We start from the raw sequence: 16,362 nt of genomic DNA on the forward strand, positions 1-16,362 counted from the left end.
TGAATCTTCCTGCTAGGTTTCATCCATTGTCAAAAAAGCTAACTGGGGAACCCTAAATGTATACTGGTACTTTCATGTGACACAACCTGCTTGGAAGCCTGGCAAGACTCATCACACACTCAGGTGGTGCCAGACAGTCTCAGAAAGCACCCTCCACCTTTAAAGGAACAAGGACTTTCTCATGCGTAAGTGCTTTCTGCCTGTACTAATTATAGTTCTTTCAAGTCTGAAAAAAGCACGGAGAATGTTGTAAAATAAAATGTAATACTTTACTTTTCTGTATCTATTTCATCAGTCTGATAAATTATCTACAAATGCATAAAACTTAAGCAACATTGTCCAATGCACTCAGAATGGTCCCAAACTCAATTACAAGTAGAGCACATTAAAGATTTACTGTACAGTAAACAAATGGGTGAAAAACTGTAATTTATTGAAACTCATAACTCAAAAAATATAAGATGCTGTAGTGTACAATATGTTACACAAAGCACCCTGGGGTGCACATTCAAGTCAAGTAATAACTCCATCACCCCCCAAACCCTGGTACCCCAGTACTTGTTCCATATACAATCATGCACATTTACTCTTCAAGAGGAAGCCCCCAGTATTCTGATGTGTTAAATAGCACCAAAATCAGCATTGTTCATTGAAGAAAATGGGGAGCTAAATTAACTTGTCCATTACTTTTGACAGATATTATACATTCATGGAATAAACAGTCAAAACTAACCTAAAAAGTGTGTACTGTAACAATTACTGTTCTAATTTGAAGTTCTCCCCGTACAGCAGTAGTGGAGGCTATCTGCTCTAAGCAAAGCTACTTATGTACTTCCTACACACAGCTCATCTGCTTTTTTTGTTGGAAATAAATCTATGAGAGGTGTGGAAAACTTGGATCTTTCAAGAACAACTACTGGTCGTAAGTAATGCAGCTGTTTTAAGGCAAGGTCTCCACAGTCCGTTAGGGCCTTGTCCAAGATTGCCCTCAGATTTTCTAAAGAAGGGGCAGTTGAAGACTCTGACAGCAATGGCTGGATTTCTGTTAGCTGCCCAGGATTATTCGGGGTTATGATTACATTTTTGTCACTTACAAAGTTGTTTACTGGTGTATCCCCTTGACTGTCTCCCTCTTTTTGCAACACTTCATCTACTGACAACTGCTCAGGAGACTCCCATTCTACTACCTCATCACAATCATCATCATCACCATCATCATCATCATCATCATCATCTTTTCCCTCACTTTCCTGAATAAATTTTAAAAATGAAGACTCAAATCCCATTGGTTTATAGGTCTTTAAATCAAATGGTTTGGACACAGGAGGCTTTTGAAATTTGTCTTTTGTAGCACAAAGTACATTTCTTTTTGCATTCTGATTAACTGCACTATGTGGACATCCTTCTGGGTCTTTCTCTCTTGGCAACTCTAATTGTAAACTGGAGAAGCAAGAGCTGTTCTCTCTTTCACTACTTTCAGAAAAATCTTCAGTTTTAGACTTAGTTGTCTCCCTGGTGTTAGGCTCTTCAAAACAGGTGTTCTTTGAACTGTGGTTATATTTTAAAGTGCCTGAATACGCAAAGGCACTGGCATCAAAATTCACACTACTCGGGGGAAATTGTTTTTGGTCTTCATTACTCACATCTGAAGGATCACAGACAGGGTTTGGAACAAGGGGTTTGTCGCTTTCCTGCACAGACTCAGAATTAGCCGATTTATCCTCGTTAACTTCTACACCTTTTTTATCCAAGTCTGAAGCTGTGTCAGAGCAAGACTGCTTTTCAATCATGATGCCACATTTAACACAAAGAACAAGTTTCTGAAGGCGCTGCTCAATGTACATGTTGGTCATCTGGTGTGTGCGCTTGTAGTGCCTCACTATGCTGCTTTCCAGTTTGACAACAGACAGGCACCCCTGGACCATGCAGGGGTACTGTGTCTGGTTAGACTTCTCTTTGCACATTTGTAGGGCTTCCTCTTTTGTTTTGAAATTCAGCAAATGCTTTTCTCTACTTCTGCTAATTCTTTTAGCTTTTTCTTTTAATTGCTTCCCATTCTGCTTGCTTGTGTCAAAGCTGTCTTTCAAATAATTTTGCTCATTTTTATTTTTATCTTCATTATCTTCCTCTTCTTTCTGATTTCCAAAGAGACTATCATAATATTCACTGTGTTTGAAATATACGTGTTGAGAATAGTTACTGTAATTTGTGAAAATTCGATTGCAGCCATTGAGGTCACAATGGATTTCAAAATCTTTGTTTAATTTTTCTTCATTGGCATGTTCTTCTATTAGATGCTGTTTAAGCTTATTAAATGTATAAAATACAGCAGGGCAGTGGGCTTGGTTGCAAGCAAATCTGGCAGACTCAGCTTCAGAAAGCAGTTTTTGATCCTCTAAGATTTCATTGTGGAAGTCACTACAATGTTTAGCAAGAGCTTTAGAACACAGAAAACGCTTACCACAGTCTTTGTGTTTGCATGCAAATATTTTTTTACATTTGACAAGCTCCCTTTTTGTTCTTGCTTTGTCCTTTTCTAAGCAGAGCTGTTCCTTATTATACTGGTGAACAGTTCTGTAATGGCGAATCAAACCTTTCTGGTTTGTGAATGCCGAGTTGCAGCTTTTATGTATACAATGAAATGGTTTGTGGTACTTATGCAATATGTAACATAAGTTTCCTTTAGTAACTGTTCTTTTGCTTCCTCTTCCCTGTCTTGCTTCCAGTTCTTCCCTATGACTGTCCAGAGAAGTTATGTTAGATGTTTTTCTTGTTATGTCATTGTCTGTCTCTTCATTGGACTCCAAATCAGTCTCAGAACAGCAGTCATCCTTTTTTGGGTGACACAGCTGTTCAGAGTCCGAATGTCCAGGGAACCCAACGCTGTTCACACAGGCAGGCACTGGAGCAGTGCTATTCTTATGCCCTCTGTCCTCTGTACATAAACCTACATGATCAAATTTTTCATTAGGACACACTTTGTGAGCCACCCTCTCACAGCCAATTTGATGTTTGTTTCTATAGTGAATTCGAAGATGTGTTTTTCTTGTAAACGATCTTTGGCAAATATGACACTTGAATGGTGAATACCGATGCTGGAACATATTTAGCTGAAGAACCATTTCCTTTGAATAGTTATGCTTTTTAACGTAATGCATTAAGAGAGCTTCTCTAGTCACAAACTCAAATGTACATCCTTGACATTCACAGAAAAATGGTTTAGCTGCCAGTTGAGTAAGGTACTGGCTGGGTAAATTATCTTGTTGCTCTTGAAGCTGACATTTTGAGGTAGTTTCATCAACTGTCTCAGGGCACTTGGCATCCCTAGATGAATAGCCCAGAAAAGGTTTCTGTCTTGAAGAATTCTGAATGTTAACATTTTTTAAGCTTAGATGTTTCAAGCCTAACATTAGCTCCACCATGTTATCTTCAATATTTGGTTCTTTACAACTGTCATAAAAAGATGTTTCGGGGGAAGAAGGACAAGTTTCCTCCCTCAGGCTACTGCTTCCTTTAACATCTACAGCACAACACACACTTTCTGGAGAGTCAGCATTTGTATCAGAATTATGACCTAACTCTGTACTCATGTCTGTAGGGGATTTACTGTCCTGAGCATCACTCAACAGATCGAGAAAGTATTTAGCTTTCATTTCCATATTTCTTTTACCTTTAAAGTTGTATGGATGGGCCCTTCGAAGGTGTTTTTGCAGACTTCTGGAATTTTTGTGGGTCGAACAGCAGCCTTCAAAACCACAGGGAAGGTTTTTTTCATCAAAGCAAACTGCCACATTGGAACACTGTTGTTTCACATCTGCTGGATGGAAGATTCCTTCCTGGGACACAACAAAACCTGGAACTGACTGGTTGTGAGCCACTGCTCCAAGCAGCCGAGGAGATGTCTGACCTTGGCTAACTGCAGCATCTGTCCTGTGCTCCCCACAGTGCAGGCTGCAATTACTTTCACTGTTTAGATCTTCACTGTCAGAGAGAGATTCTTCCTTCATCTGTGGAATTTCCTGAGAGCCTGAGGGATCCAAGTTATCATTCAGATTGGAATTTTCAGATCGTTCAAGCAACTGAGACTCTGGAAGATAACTGGATTTGTCTTCTGAAACGGATCCTTCAAGGTTCAGCGTTTGCTTCCCTTCCCCATTTGATACTTGGATATCATGTGCTGCAAGGTGATTCTGAAATTCAGTTTTTGAATAATAAAACTTTTTGCAACCAAAGTAGTTGCAGGTATATGATGCATCTCTGAAGTGTTGTGCTTCGTGATGGTAAAGCTGCCCTAAGTCACTGAAAACAATATTACAGCCATTTAGCTCACATTTATACCGAAGATCATCGTGTGTTTGTTTGTGATTGAGAAGCTCATTAACTGACCCAAACCTAGCGTAACAGTCCATAGACACACACATGTAAGGCTGAGGCCCGCAGTGCACACGCTCGTGCTCCCGCAAGTGGAAGGATGTCATGAAGTGCCGGCGGCAGAAAGCACACTTCTCCCTCCTGTTTTTCATATCCAAGTAGTGTTTTGCATTCTCATCGTTGTTTTGATGTTCAGCTTTCAGATGTACACTTAAGTACTTAAACTGTTTAAATACTCTAGAACAATCTGTCCCAGGACATGGGTAGATGTCTCTATCTTGCAGCTGGCAATTTTCCAATTGGCTGAATGTAACATATTCCTGTGTGTCATCGTCAAAGCTTTCAGGGAGCTGTGGCTGGTGTGACCTTTCTGGAAACACTGGGGGTGGGCTGCTGGAAGCTGTTGCCTTTTGCGGTGATCTCTCTTTTTTCAGAATTATTTTCTTTTTAGGTCTGTGTGTTCTACTAGGTGGCATTTTAACATGTTCCATTACATGTGGTACAAAAAATTCCTTTCTCTTGAACTTTTTTGTGCAAACAGGACATGTATAAATACCATCTTCCATGTGCATCTTAGAATGATGCAGTATTCTGGCCTCTATACACTCCCTTTTGCAGAGCACACAAAAAAACTTGTATTGAAGCCATCTCTGATATCTTTCTGAAGAACCAATTGGTTTTTTTACTCTTGCTTTTTCCTTAGGGTGGTTCATTGTGTCTTTCCCATCATAATATTTGTGTTCTTTTGTCTCATCATAGTCACTAAAGAAAGTTTCTAACATGTCGGTTTCATTGAGTGACATATGACAACCTGCATCATCCTCAGAATCAGAAGCTACCTTCCCTAATAGTTTAAGACAATGCCGCTTTAAAGTCTTCCAGTCCCAAAATTCAGGATCAAATGGCCAATATGCTTTCAAAGCTAACAACAGTTCACAGCGGAGTGAATTTGGAACCAGTGCATTTTCTTCATCAAATTTTTGGTCTGGCTGCATATAGAGCTCTTCCAACGCATTAAATCCACTCAAAGTTGGCTCAAGTAAGAATTCTGTGAGCTGACAAGCTCTTCTAACTTCAAGGTCTTCTGGTAAAAGGCATGCAATTGTTTTACACACTGATGTCTTCATTTCGTCACTCCCATTGGACCTGATCTGAAGGGCTCTCACACATAACAAAACAGACACGGCAAGTCCCGCTTCCTCTGCCTGTTTGCAGAAAACAGAAAAACAAAAAAACCAGTCACAAAACAAATGTTATTCTTCTCTGATAAATACATTCTTTCTAGGAAGAAAACATGCAATGAGAGCATCCAACAGACAACACCCCATTCCAAATGTATTCAGGTTCCTGAGCATTAAGTGCCTGAGTCACAGAGCACCCTCTAAGGAACTGCAGTTTATCTTACACTGCGACATTACACCAGGAACCTCTTCTGCTTTTCATGTGATGGGAACCACTGCACACTTAGTGTGCACTCTGGAGGAGTCATGCAAACTAGTTTAGGCATGAGATGTTGCAAAACACTTTTCTAACTCCTCTCTCTCTTAACTTAGTGACTCTCAACCATAACTAAGCCAGATTTCTAAAAGAGAATGGTGTAAATCTTCCATGTGCATTCTTCCTGCAGCATCCACCCAGGATATTAATTTAGAATATGAAGTACTGTGTAATAAGGAAATTTATGTAAATTCACACCTTGAAACAAAATAACGTTCAGCAGTATATGCAGTACCATAGCAGAAATGATTCTTGATGAACATAACTACCATTTCACTTCCAAACACTTTCTGCGGAGTCTGTGCAACTCTGAGGTGCTGCTCAGCAGCATGGGGAAGATGTCTACATTAATCACATGCTAATTTAAAATATGGTATATTCCAAATTCTACATGGACAAATTGAAGGCTACCTTGTTCCAAAAGTGTATTTTTCAGCATAAAGAATCTAAATGCATGAAGTAACTATTTAGCCATTATTAGTAAAGATAAGTAGCACTGAAGATACTTATGAATAACTTAGCCGACATGTGCCTACCACAACTACACCTGTACCAGCCCAGACTGTAACGATCCAAAATAACTACAAACAAGTTAACAGAATTAGCAAGCTTTTATACTCAGCATTCACAGCCCACCAGACATCATGCCATGCTTCTTTAATTCAGTAAGAGTTAGAACCTATTTCTCCAGAAGAAATTTTAGTATGGTTTAGCATGAAACACAGAAAAACCTGGTATATAGTTACCAATGTATTATGATTTACAGATAAAGTATACATTCACGCACGTCTTAAAATTAGAAATAGGCCAACTCTACAGAAACTAGGACCAAACACGTCTCTCTGCAGTCCTTGGCAGAACAGAGTTCTGGACTCTGTGATAGGTGAAGAGGACAATCATGCAATCCTTCTGACCCTACTCTGACTCTAAACCAGGGCTCTGGCACTTGCCCTGCTCTTGTCACATCACACTTGGCAACTCACTTGGGTCAGAGTATTAACTCCAGCCAGTGAAAGAGACTCCCAGGCAGAAAAAATTGGAGAGAAATGTAACTGAAAAAAGGAATCCTGTATGTTTTATCCATAATCTATCCTAACTCTGAATAAACTCATGACCATGTCAGAATGCAAAGGGATAATCAAACTGTAGAGTTAATTGGAACATTCATAAACCTGAAGTTCATGTGGCTAATTCTAATCTATGTGTGCAAAACTAGGCTGTTTTTCAGGAAGAAACATTGGAAAACCTATGGGAATGGGGATGTTCCTAAGGAAAAATCCCATATCTAATTTAAGGTCCATGATCCATGTTGTACTGCTATTGAAAGTTTAAATCCTGTCAGCTAGCTTCTTTTTCCCCCCCAATAAAGTGTGCCTGAATAATTTTCATTCTTCATTGCCCTCCACAAATTTACTCTCATATACCAGAAACAGGAAATTTCCGCACAACCAACTGCAAGAGCCAGTGCAGCCATTGAAGGCAGACAGAGATATGCCACTGAACAGACAGCCAGGGGAGGCCAAGCTATCCTGCAGTTCTGCTCACAAGGAGCATGCTGGGATCAACTAGGGTCTTTCCATTAGTCCGTAAACAGAGATGATGAGTAAAAAAAATAAAAACATATTTTTTGCCTTTCTGTGATTTTCTAAAGACAGGCTTCAGAATAGAAGGTAGAAATACAGATGTGATTGTACCACACGTTTTGAGGAAGAGGTATTTTCTTAGAATACAAAAATATGAGACATTTAAGTCAAGTCTTCACCTCTTAGAGATGCTGTGGAAAATTCTCATGTGCCTAGCTTCTGAACAAGCAGCAGATTAAAACACAGCTATGCTTTGTTTGCAAAATCCTGTCATACTGTACTTACAAAGCAACAAACCTACCCCTCCACATTGCCTGAAGGTCACTTCATGGGATCAAGCCAAAACCAAAACTACAATGGCAGGCACTTTCCAGAGATTTTTACTAGTACGTTATTAGGCACTTAATCAGAAAGTATGAATAATGAAATAAGCGATATTTTTTTTCAGTTTAATCTAATTATTTAAAAAAATAATAAATTCATGTAAACAGCTCTGGCTGTGTCCAAAGACTCAGGACTGTATCTTACTTACTTCAGACTGTATGACTCTTATCAAGAAAAAGAGATGCTGTAGTGTCTTGGCAATGATGCCAAACTGACGACATCTCTCCAAAAAGGAGTCTAAAGAAGGATCTATTCTTCTCTGCAGCTTGCTCCAGAAAAGTGTCAGTTCCCTGCGAAGAGTTGAAAGCAGAATGTAAGAACATTGCAGATACACACAATTTGTGCAGCCACAGTGTGTCAGTTCAGAGCTGATGCCAAGAAAAATGTGTTATTCAAGGACAGCACACTCTTCAATTAGGTCCTGATCTCCAAGTGTCACCAAAGAGAACTGTTCCTATGCCCTACTCCACCACCAGCTCAAACCCCAGTGTATCTCCTGATATTTACTGGGGAAAGACACTGGCACTGGGATTCATCTCACTTAACGGACACATCTATAGCTGCACAGACTTCCTTTCTAGACAAGAAAAACAGTCCCACACTTCCGGAGTCTTTACCTCTCACATAGAAATTTAAAATGGGTAAGATGAATCATAACAGAAAGTTGCCACTTCTCTTCCAATAAACAAGCAGTTTAGCTGCTGACACCTGTAGCCAGGTGATGTGGCTGCCATTAAAAGGGCCTCTTACAGAGCCACCCTTTGCAAAGCATCATGTAAAGGATCTGTAAGCTGAAGGCTGTCTGCTGTCTCTGTGCTGTTATGTGCTTTTCCACATGAGAGCACAAAGCCATTCTATTAAGCAATTTATTATACCCAAGGCAGCACAGCCACTTAAGGATACAACCTGTCACTTGCTGTTGTTCTGCCAGTACATGGACAGTCCAAAAGTAACAGAACCATAGGATCTGTATCTTTTGTATCACTTGAAAAAACTTTTCTTCTCTTCCTTTGGTAAACTTCACCTTTACTGACATATCCACTGTGTACATCAACTACACGTAGAGGCTTCTGACTGCAAGGTCAGTCACAGTTTTGAGAACCAACCATCAAGAAAATACATCCAGGACCAAACACCAGCGAGATTCTTCCTCTGAATTACTGCAATCCTACTCTCAAATGCTAAGCCTAGGGAAAGGTCCTGTCCTGGATCAGACCAGGGATATCATTTTATTGCACAAAAAATGGACAATGTTTACTGGTAAGTTTTGGGGCAGTTTTGTTTGGAATTTTTTGTCTGCTTTATTTATAGGCCTAAAAATGTAATTAACAGCCTTTCATAGCCAGAAAGAGACAGCTGAGAAGTCAGACAGACAGGCCTATAGAAATTACATAGAAATTACCACATAAGCAGTGTAACTCAAGATGTTAAAATTTTAAATGCTAAAACAGAACCAGAGAAAAGGGAAAAAAAAAAAAAAAAAAAAAAAAAAGGGAGACACCCAGAGTATTGGTAGTGTTTTCTACTGCCCTTTAACCCCTAAAAACTGAAAAAATGTAAAATTTAATTGAACATCAGGATGATTAACATGGAAGAACTGCATGAAGGGAAGCTTAGGCAAGGAAAGCACAGAATATATCACAGAATATGCAGAGTTGGAAGGGACCCACAAGGATCATCGAGTCCAACTCCTGGCCCTGCACAGGACCATCGCCAAGAGTCACACCAATGTGGCTGAGAGTGTTGTCCAAAAACTTCTTGAATTCTGTCAGGCTTAGTGCTGTAACCACCGCCCTTGGGAGCCTGTTCCAGTGCCTAACCACCCTCTGGGTGAAGAACCTTTTTCTAACATCTAATCTAAACCTCCTCTGACACAACTTTATGCCATTCTTTTGGCTCCTTGTCACTGGTCACCATAGAGAAGAGATCTGTGTCTGCCCCTCCTCTTCCCCTCATGAGGAACCTGTATACTGCAAGTATGAAAAAAAATTTAATTCAGCATTACCACAACAAAAGAAATTTGAAATACAGTTTATCACTCATTTTGTATGTTTATTTAATACATTTATGTAGTTGGGAGCTGGGAGAACAGCAAGAAAAAGGCTTCACTCTGGATAACCTCTTATTCCCAAGACTTTTTGGCAGAGAACTAAGTTTTCAGTACTCGTCCTGTTCTCTCTTTGTACCACCTTTCCTGCAAAGCTGAAGTATGTTGCTGGAACGCATCCTTAAGGATGATGATGTAGAAGTATTCCTCAGCTAATCTTCACACATGAAGAAAAGCAAAAAAGGACAATTCCAAGCATTTGGGCAATTTTCCATTTCAAAATTGATGTGAGGCAGTGCTGAGAACAGAAGCATCTCCAGACAGACAGCTTTTTAGTAATACTTAGAAATAAAAAAAAAAATTAAAGCTTACTAACATACCAGACCAGAGAGAATTTTCTTAAGTTGTGCTTAGCTCCAGTTAACACTTAAGGCTGCTTGTGCTAATGGTAAATGTAGATTATTTTATGGACTGATGAATTGCCTGGCTCCCTGGAGACTGCAGTCATCAGCTTGCTCAGAACCACTGCCCAGAGCAGCACTACTTCTGTGACAAAGTTCCAAATTCAGATGGCATCTTCAGTCTTAAAAGCAGTATTACATAACATTTTATGAATCTCAGCAAGAACCAGTGTAAAATTTTCCAACTTTGGTGAGGAATAACATATACAAACCTAAGTTTGCTTTCATCTTCAGCTGGGAGATAAAGCTTGACACCAAGAGCTCAAACTCACAGACCTTTACTGATCTCCTGGAGGTACCTACTTGAGGCTCCAGGATGAGCTGAGCTAAGCTATTGAAACAGCTTAACCTCTCCAAATATGCAAGAATCACAGTCAGAAATTTGTGCCAGGCTGGGGAGCTACCACTGCACCATCAGGGAGATGGTGGAACACAGAAGACAGGAGCGAAGGGAGGTAGATTTTCCCTTCCTAAATTAAGAGTGATGTTACAGCTGAAGAGGTTTAACACCTTCCAGAAGCCCCAGTGTTGCACCTTCCCTGGAACTTGTCTGACCACTGGGTAATCAGCACTAATCTGCAGAATGCTATCTAGTTTTGGCTGGATAAGATAATGTGCTTACTACAGGTTAGAAGGGTCAGTCAGGACAACAAATAAGGCACCAAAACAGGGCTAGAATGGACCTTCTGCTCTCCAGCAGTAGCAAACTGTCAGGATTGGTTTAAGTATGAGTATGGTACCAAAGCTTCAGTTTTATCACTACACAATCCAAAACAAGAGAGTGCCAAACACATTTTTCCTTCACACTTGCAGGTCACAGCTGTCCAACAGGTCTTTTCCTTTGTTTTAACCAGAATACTTTCAATTTGCATAATTTATACTGGTTCTCTCTGACACTGCATAAACCAAGATTTGGAACAGAACAAGGGGAATGGGAGGACTCGCTGGCAGCCAGCAGGACTGCCCTGGCCAGCAGCATCTGTGACAGGCCAGCCAGGAGCTAGCAGAGAATCTTTCATCAACATACTGCTACTCTAAAGATCAAGAGGGACATGACTGCAGGAAACCAGTAATTTAAGGATTCTCTAGATGACCGGAACATTTCCAAGTACACAGAAATGCTAGGGCTTGCCTGTTGACCCTAATCCGTAACAGTACAAAGGGAAGCTGACCTGCAAATGACTCTGTACCAGACAGTCTTGGTTTTTCTTACTCTCTGCTCTCCTCTCAAAGATCTCAGGTAAATGTTTTAGCCACCATTCAGCCCTGGTCAATCAAATTACATAATACACCAGAAGTATACTACGAAAGATAATTAAAGCTTAAATCATTTATTGACTTGAGACACCATTATGCAGGTTTATGATTAAATACAAAAAAATTACATTTTCTTATAGCAATCAAAATCCAAAAGGTGTTAATGGCATTGCTAGAAAAACTTTTAAGTAGAATCCAAATCAGCAGATCAAGCAGAGTAAAATAACTGTTCAACTACAACCCTTTTTGAACCAGACAGGACCTTCTTTGAAGTTGTCCTGGGTAACCCCCAAAAAGGTGTATTACGTATCTTGTATTCAGTATCTGTGCTACAACAGTCTGCCCCAAATTGTTACTCTCTCTTTAAGACCTGGCATCTGGAAATAAAACCACGGAGGTTAGGGCTGCCAGGTCCTTTTAAAGTTGGGGTTGCTCTCACAGAAGCTCTCTTTCCTTTTTGTTCTTGTGGGGAAGCTGGGACAGCACAAGGCAGAAGCCTTCTTTTATTCCTCTCTGGGCTCTGGAGGGAGTTGCTTCAGGTAGGTCTCTGCGTAGCAACAGTAGCAACCCAAGAAGTTGCATTTTGCAATCCAAAACTGTTTCAGAGTGAATGCCATAAATACCCGTCTCCAGTGCAGAGCCAGAGCCAGTCAGGGCTGGGCCACCATTCTTTGGTGCTTGATGAGTCTGTTTTCTTCCCCCACCACCTACTTATTGGGGCAGTGACCCAAGACAGCAGCGATGACACCAGTGGACTCCAGCGAGTGACAGGAGGAGGCAGCAAAGGGCAGAACTGACCTCACACACACACGCACTGCCGCAATGGCCAAAAGGAAGCTCTGGAGGCCGACACTGCACATCCAGAGCTTCCCAGGCAAAACCAGCAATTACCACCTGCCACCAAAACTGCTTCATAAACTCCTACCTTCCCAGTTTTTTGTTCCAGGGGGAAGGTTGAGCCAAGCAGGGTTTGTCTGGTATCTTTGCCCTTTTCTCTCCACACGGGGTGGTCTGTGGAGGGCGCCATCTTGAGGGAGGGGTTTCTCTGCCATTTGGTTTCTCTTTTGTTCCCTGGAAGTCTGGGATTCAGCAACTTTGTATCTAGTGATTATTAGTGTCATTTTGTTATTTACTGTTATTTTGTATTTGTTGATGTTTCCTTTTTTAAGTAAACTGTTATTATTTCACTTTTATCTTCTTGCATTCATCTGTCCTTATTGGTGAAAGAGGAAGTGGTTAAAAACAAAAGGGCAGGTAATTAATTTTGGAGTGTCCACCCTTTAAATTGTCTTAAATGAAGACAAAAGTGAATTAAGCAATTTCTGCCCCTTTAAAACCAGCAGCTGGTCACAGAAAGAAGAATGTCTCAGTTTATGTATTCAACTTAACTCATTATTTTAAGTGTATATTTATGTTGTATTTAAGCCTATAGAATGGCTTGCAAGCATCTGCTAGCATGCCATTCCTCTACATTAGCTTTAGCTGCAGGATGATACTAAATATCCATACTGCAGTGAGTCCATCTTCACATTTCCTGTCTTTCCAGCCTGCTCTGGCATTTGTCATGCTTTCGATGGAGCTTAGTTTACCAGTGCAGAGAATATTACCTTATCTCTTTTCCAGAGTACTGCTCAAAATCAGCCCTACAGTGAGTGCCATAGTTTGTATGGAGCAGAGCTCCTCATTTTTGTTAGCCATAATGCATGCCCACTACATCTGTAACATGAAATATCATGGAATATCAGTCAAGCTGGCTGATCTGACAAAAGCAATCCTCCAAATTAAAAGTTTTATGTCATATCAGCCACTTGAATTCATCAACTTTGTGGCTAAATAAATGTTGGATCTACATCTGCCCCCAGGAACACAGGTGGAGGTCAGCAAAAAGGCCACTCCATTGAACATTGCCCCAACAGCAAGGCATCCTGACTTATTTTAAAATAGATTTATAGTCTCAGAGTGAGAAAGCAGTCTGATGGTCAAGAAGTATTACACCAGTTTCACAGTACAGGAGTCCATCAGAAGGTGAACTTCTTCCATCTGTGCTCCAGCATCCTGGAAGCTTTGCTCTTCAGTTGGTCCAGATGGCATTGGCTCTGTCCAATGCTGTTGTACAAGGACTGCTAGGTACAGTACTAGAACTTCAATTTATACATCTATACAATGTCAGCATTACAATTAGACAGAAGACTTCATTCTCCCATCTCATCCCCAGGAAAGGTAGCTGGAACTTGAGAAGTCTGTCAGGATGGCAGCAGAGGGGGCGTGCTATGCATGGACAGGGCAGCACAGTTTGACCCAGCACCTTTCCTCAGAACGACTGAAAACAATGTAGACATAATGATGTGACACAAACCTGCTAACCTTCTGTAAGTAGGGACATACTTATGTGCTGGACTGCACTACCATTTTTATTTTCAAGCCTTCACTGCCTGTCACCTAGGCTAGCCAAGTTTAAAGCTGATGTGCAAGTTGCATGTTACAGTTGCACGATGTTTCGGGTAGCATTAGCCTCAGGTAGGCCTCATCTGGGAGTCAGACTGACACGGAGCTGAGTAATCTACACATCTGAGTTAGAGCTACAGGACCTGAAAATTGCATCCCAATGCTAAAGAGTTTCAGTTCAGACTTCATACTGCAAGCGAAAAAATCTACCCACATTTGTTGTCACAAAAAAGAAATGTTATTCTGTAACAATAGGTGCTACATCCTCAAGCCTGTTCCCCAGTCCCAACAGTCTGACAACACAAAGTCCGACCCTCTTCGTTTGCACCCTAGGGATACAGCTCTTAGAATGGAATATCTTCTTGGACAAAAGCAAGTAATATAACTTACCCTAGAAGAATGTTAGTTGTTGTTTGTTTCTGTCTTTGAAAAGAGAACATGGGGGTGACTCTAGCCTTGTACCTCTTTGGACACAATTCTACTCTAATCTCTAATGACAAAATTCTATAGTGAAAAACATCCTCTAGAACTTCAAGTGTGGTGAACTCTCCTGAGTCTTCCAAAAGGTTAATTTCTTTCTACAAGGTATGCTTTGCTCAAAAAGACATTTCTGGCCTTTTTGTACAGGATGACTGGACTAGACTGAACTGTCAATCATCCTGCAGACACTGAAGTGCTGTAGAAACTTTTTTAAATGGCTTTAAATTATGGAGTAAATGAACAATGCCATAGCTAACCAAATCCAAATTCCCAATATATTCTCGAAATGTCTGGCCACGTAATCCCCATGTTTATCCAGACGGGGATTTAAATGGGAGAAAACTACATATTTAGCCATGCCTTGAAAGCCAAAACTACAAACCCATTTTCTGAAGGACAGAAACCAGCTCCTCTGCTTTGGCTCTACAAGTTTACCACTGCTGAAACAGAGGTGCAGAAGATTCTGTATCTCCAGCCAGTTAAGGGGGCAGAGTTTTACTGTCACAATCAGGCCAAAATCTAGTACTACAATTCTTGGAGTTACAGAAATTATAAAAATATAAAAAGGCTCTTGGGGGGAAAGTGGGGAGAAGTTGTTACAGGCTGTTGCCTCTGCTCATTCCTAGTACTGACATCGCTGTGGAATGGGTGAAAAAAATGCACCAGACTTTCATGGGGCCAAGTATTCCCAAGGGAGGAACAGACTGACAACATACACTTTGTGGAAGCACAAAGCTAGGGGTTTAATATCAAGCCTGAGAGCACTGACCCACCACTGATAGATCTACTACCCCACAGAAGTATTAGTGTTCATGCCAATAATGTGAGTGCTGTTTCACTTGTAAATTGTTTAAACATTACTTTTGTCTAACTGCCCTATTAGCATAGCAACTTGTGACAAAATAAGTAATTATCTAGAAAGTGCTTCAGTCTGATGCACTTCTCAAGTAAAGGATAAATCCACCTTTTCTATATATTTTTGTACTATATTAGCTCAATTCTAGGCAGCAAGGAACCGTTAGCAGAAGCAGCAATACTTATACTTACCAAGAGCAATACACATTTGCTGTTTGAAGCTGATGAGTAAGATACGTTGTACAAAGAATAAATGCAGTGTTTTCTTGTCCCTCAGATTCCAGATTACATATGATGTCCAGTACTTCTTTGCAATCCACCTTTGCAATCTTTAAAGAAAAAGAAAATTAAAAAGAAAAGGCTAACTTTATTCTCAGTATGTTTACTAAAGAAATGCACATTTACTGTATCAAAGCCTAACAAATGCACAAACAAAACGTCTCCCATACCATGCCACACCTTTCAGCTACAAAACAGTATGAGCAGTTCACCTGTTAAGTTCTGATCCCTTCTCAATATTAGTTTTCTTTGGGACAACCTTCCATTTTTGGCAGCTTAGCTAAATACTTGCATGCAGGCAACCATCTGTCTAGAGCTTCCCATTCTGTCTCTCTGCACTTACAGGATTCTTGTGTTGCTTTTGAAAATTAGAACCAAGGTCCAAAAAGATCAAGAGTTCTGAAAAAGCTGGCCTCTTGTTCTCTTCATCCCTAGGCACTGATTCTGACCAACCACATTTCAAAACATGATGTTAGAAACAAAAGTGTTTGGAGTAGTGTGCTGATTTTAGCTGGGGTAGAGTTAATCTTCTTCCTAGTGGCTGATATGGGGCTGCATTTGGGATTTCTGCTGCACACAGGGTTGGTAATACAGAGATGTTTTTGCTATTGCTGAGCAGCGCTTAAACAGAGCCAAGGAAGCTGGGAGTGCACAGGAAGTTGGAAGGAGAAACAGCCAGGAGAGGTGACCCCAGCCGACCAAA

General features: G+C 40.5%; 1 protein-coding gene across 1 annotated transcript in view; it reads right to left on the bottom strand.

The window, feature by feature from the left end:
- Positions 1 to 412: 412 nt before the first annotated feature.
- Positions 413 to 16,362, bottom strand: part of RLF (RLF zinc finger) — a 60,556-nt gene continuing 44,606 nt past the window's right edge. The window contains 3 exon segments of the mRNA XM_039564643.1: positions 413 to 5,576; positions 7,984 to 8,125; positions 15,573 to 15,709. Of these exon segments, the coding sequence (XP_039420577.1) occupies positions 825 to 5,576; positions 7,984 to 8,125; positions 15,573 to 15,709 (5,031 nt within the window). The 3' untranslated portion in view covers positions 413 to 824.

This window comes from Corvus cornix, chromosome 23 (genome assembly GCF_000738735.6).
Source record: "Corvus cornix cornix isolate S_Up_H32 chromosome 23, ASM73873v5, whole genome shotgun sequence".
Taxonomy (NCBI): Eukaryota; Metazoa; Chordata; class Aves; order Passeriformes; family Corvidae; genus Corvus; species Corvus cornix.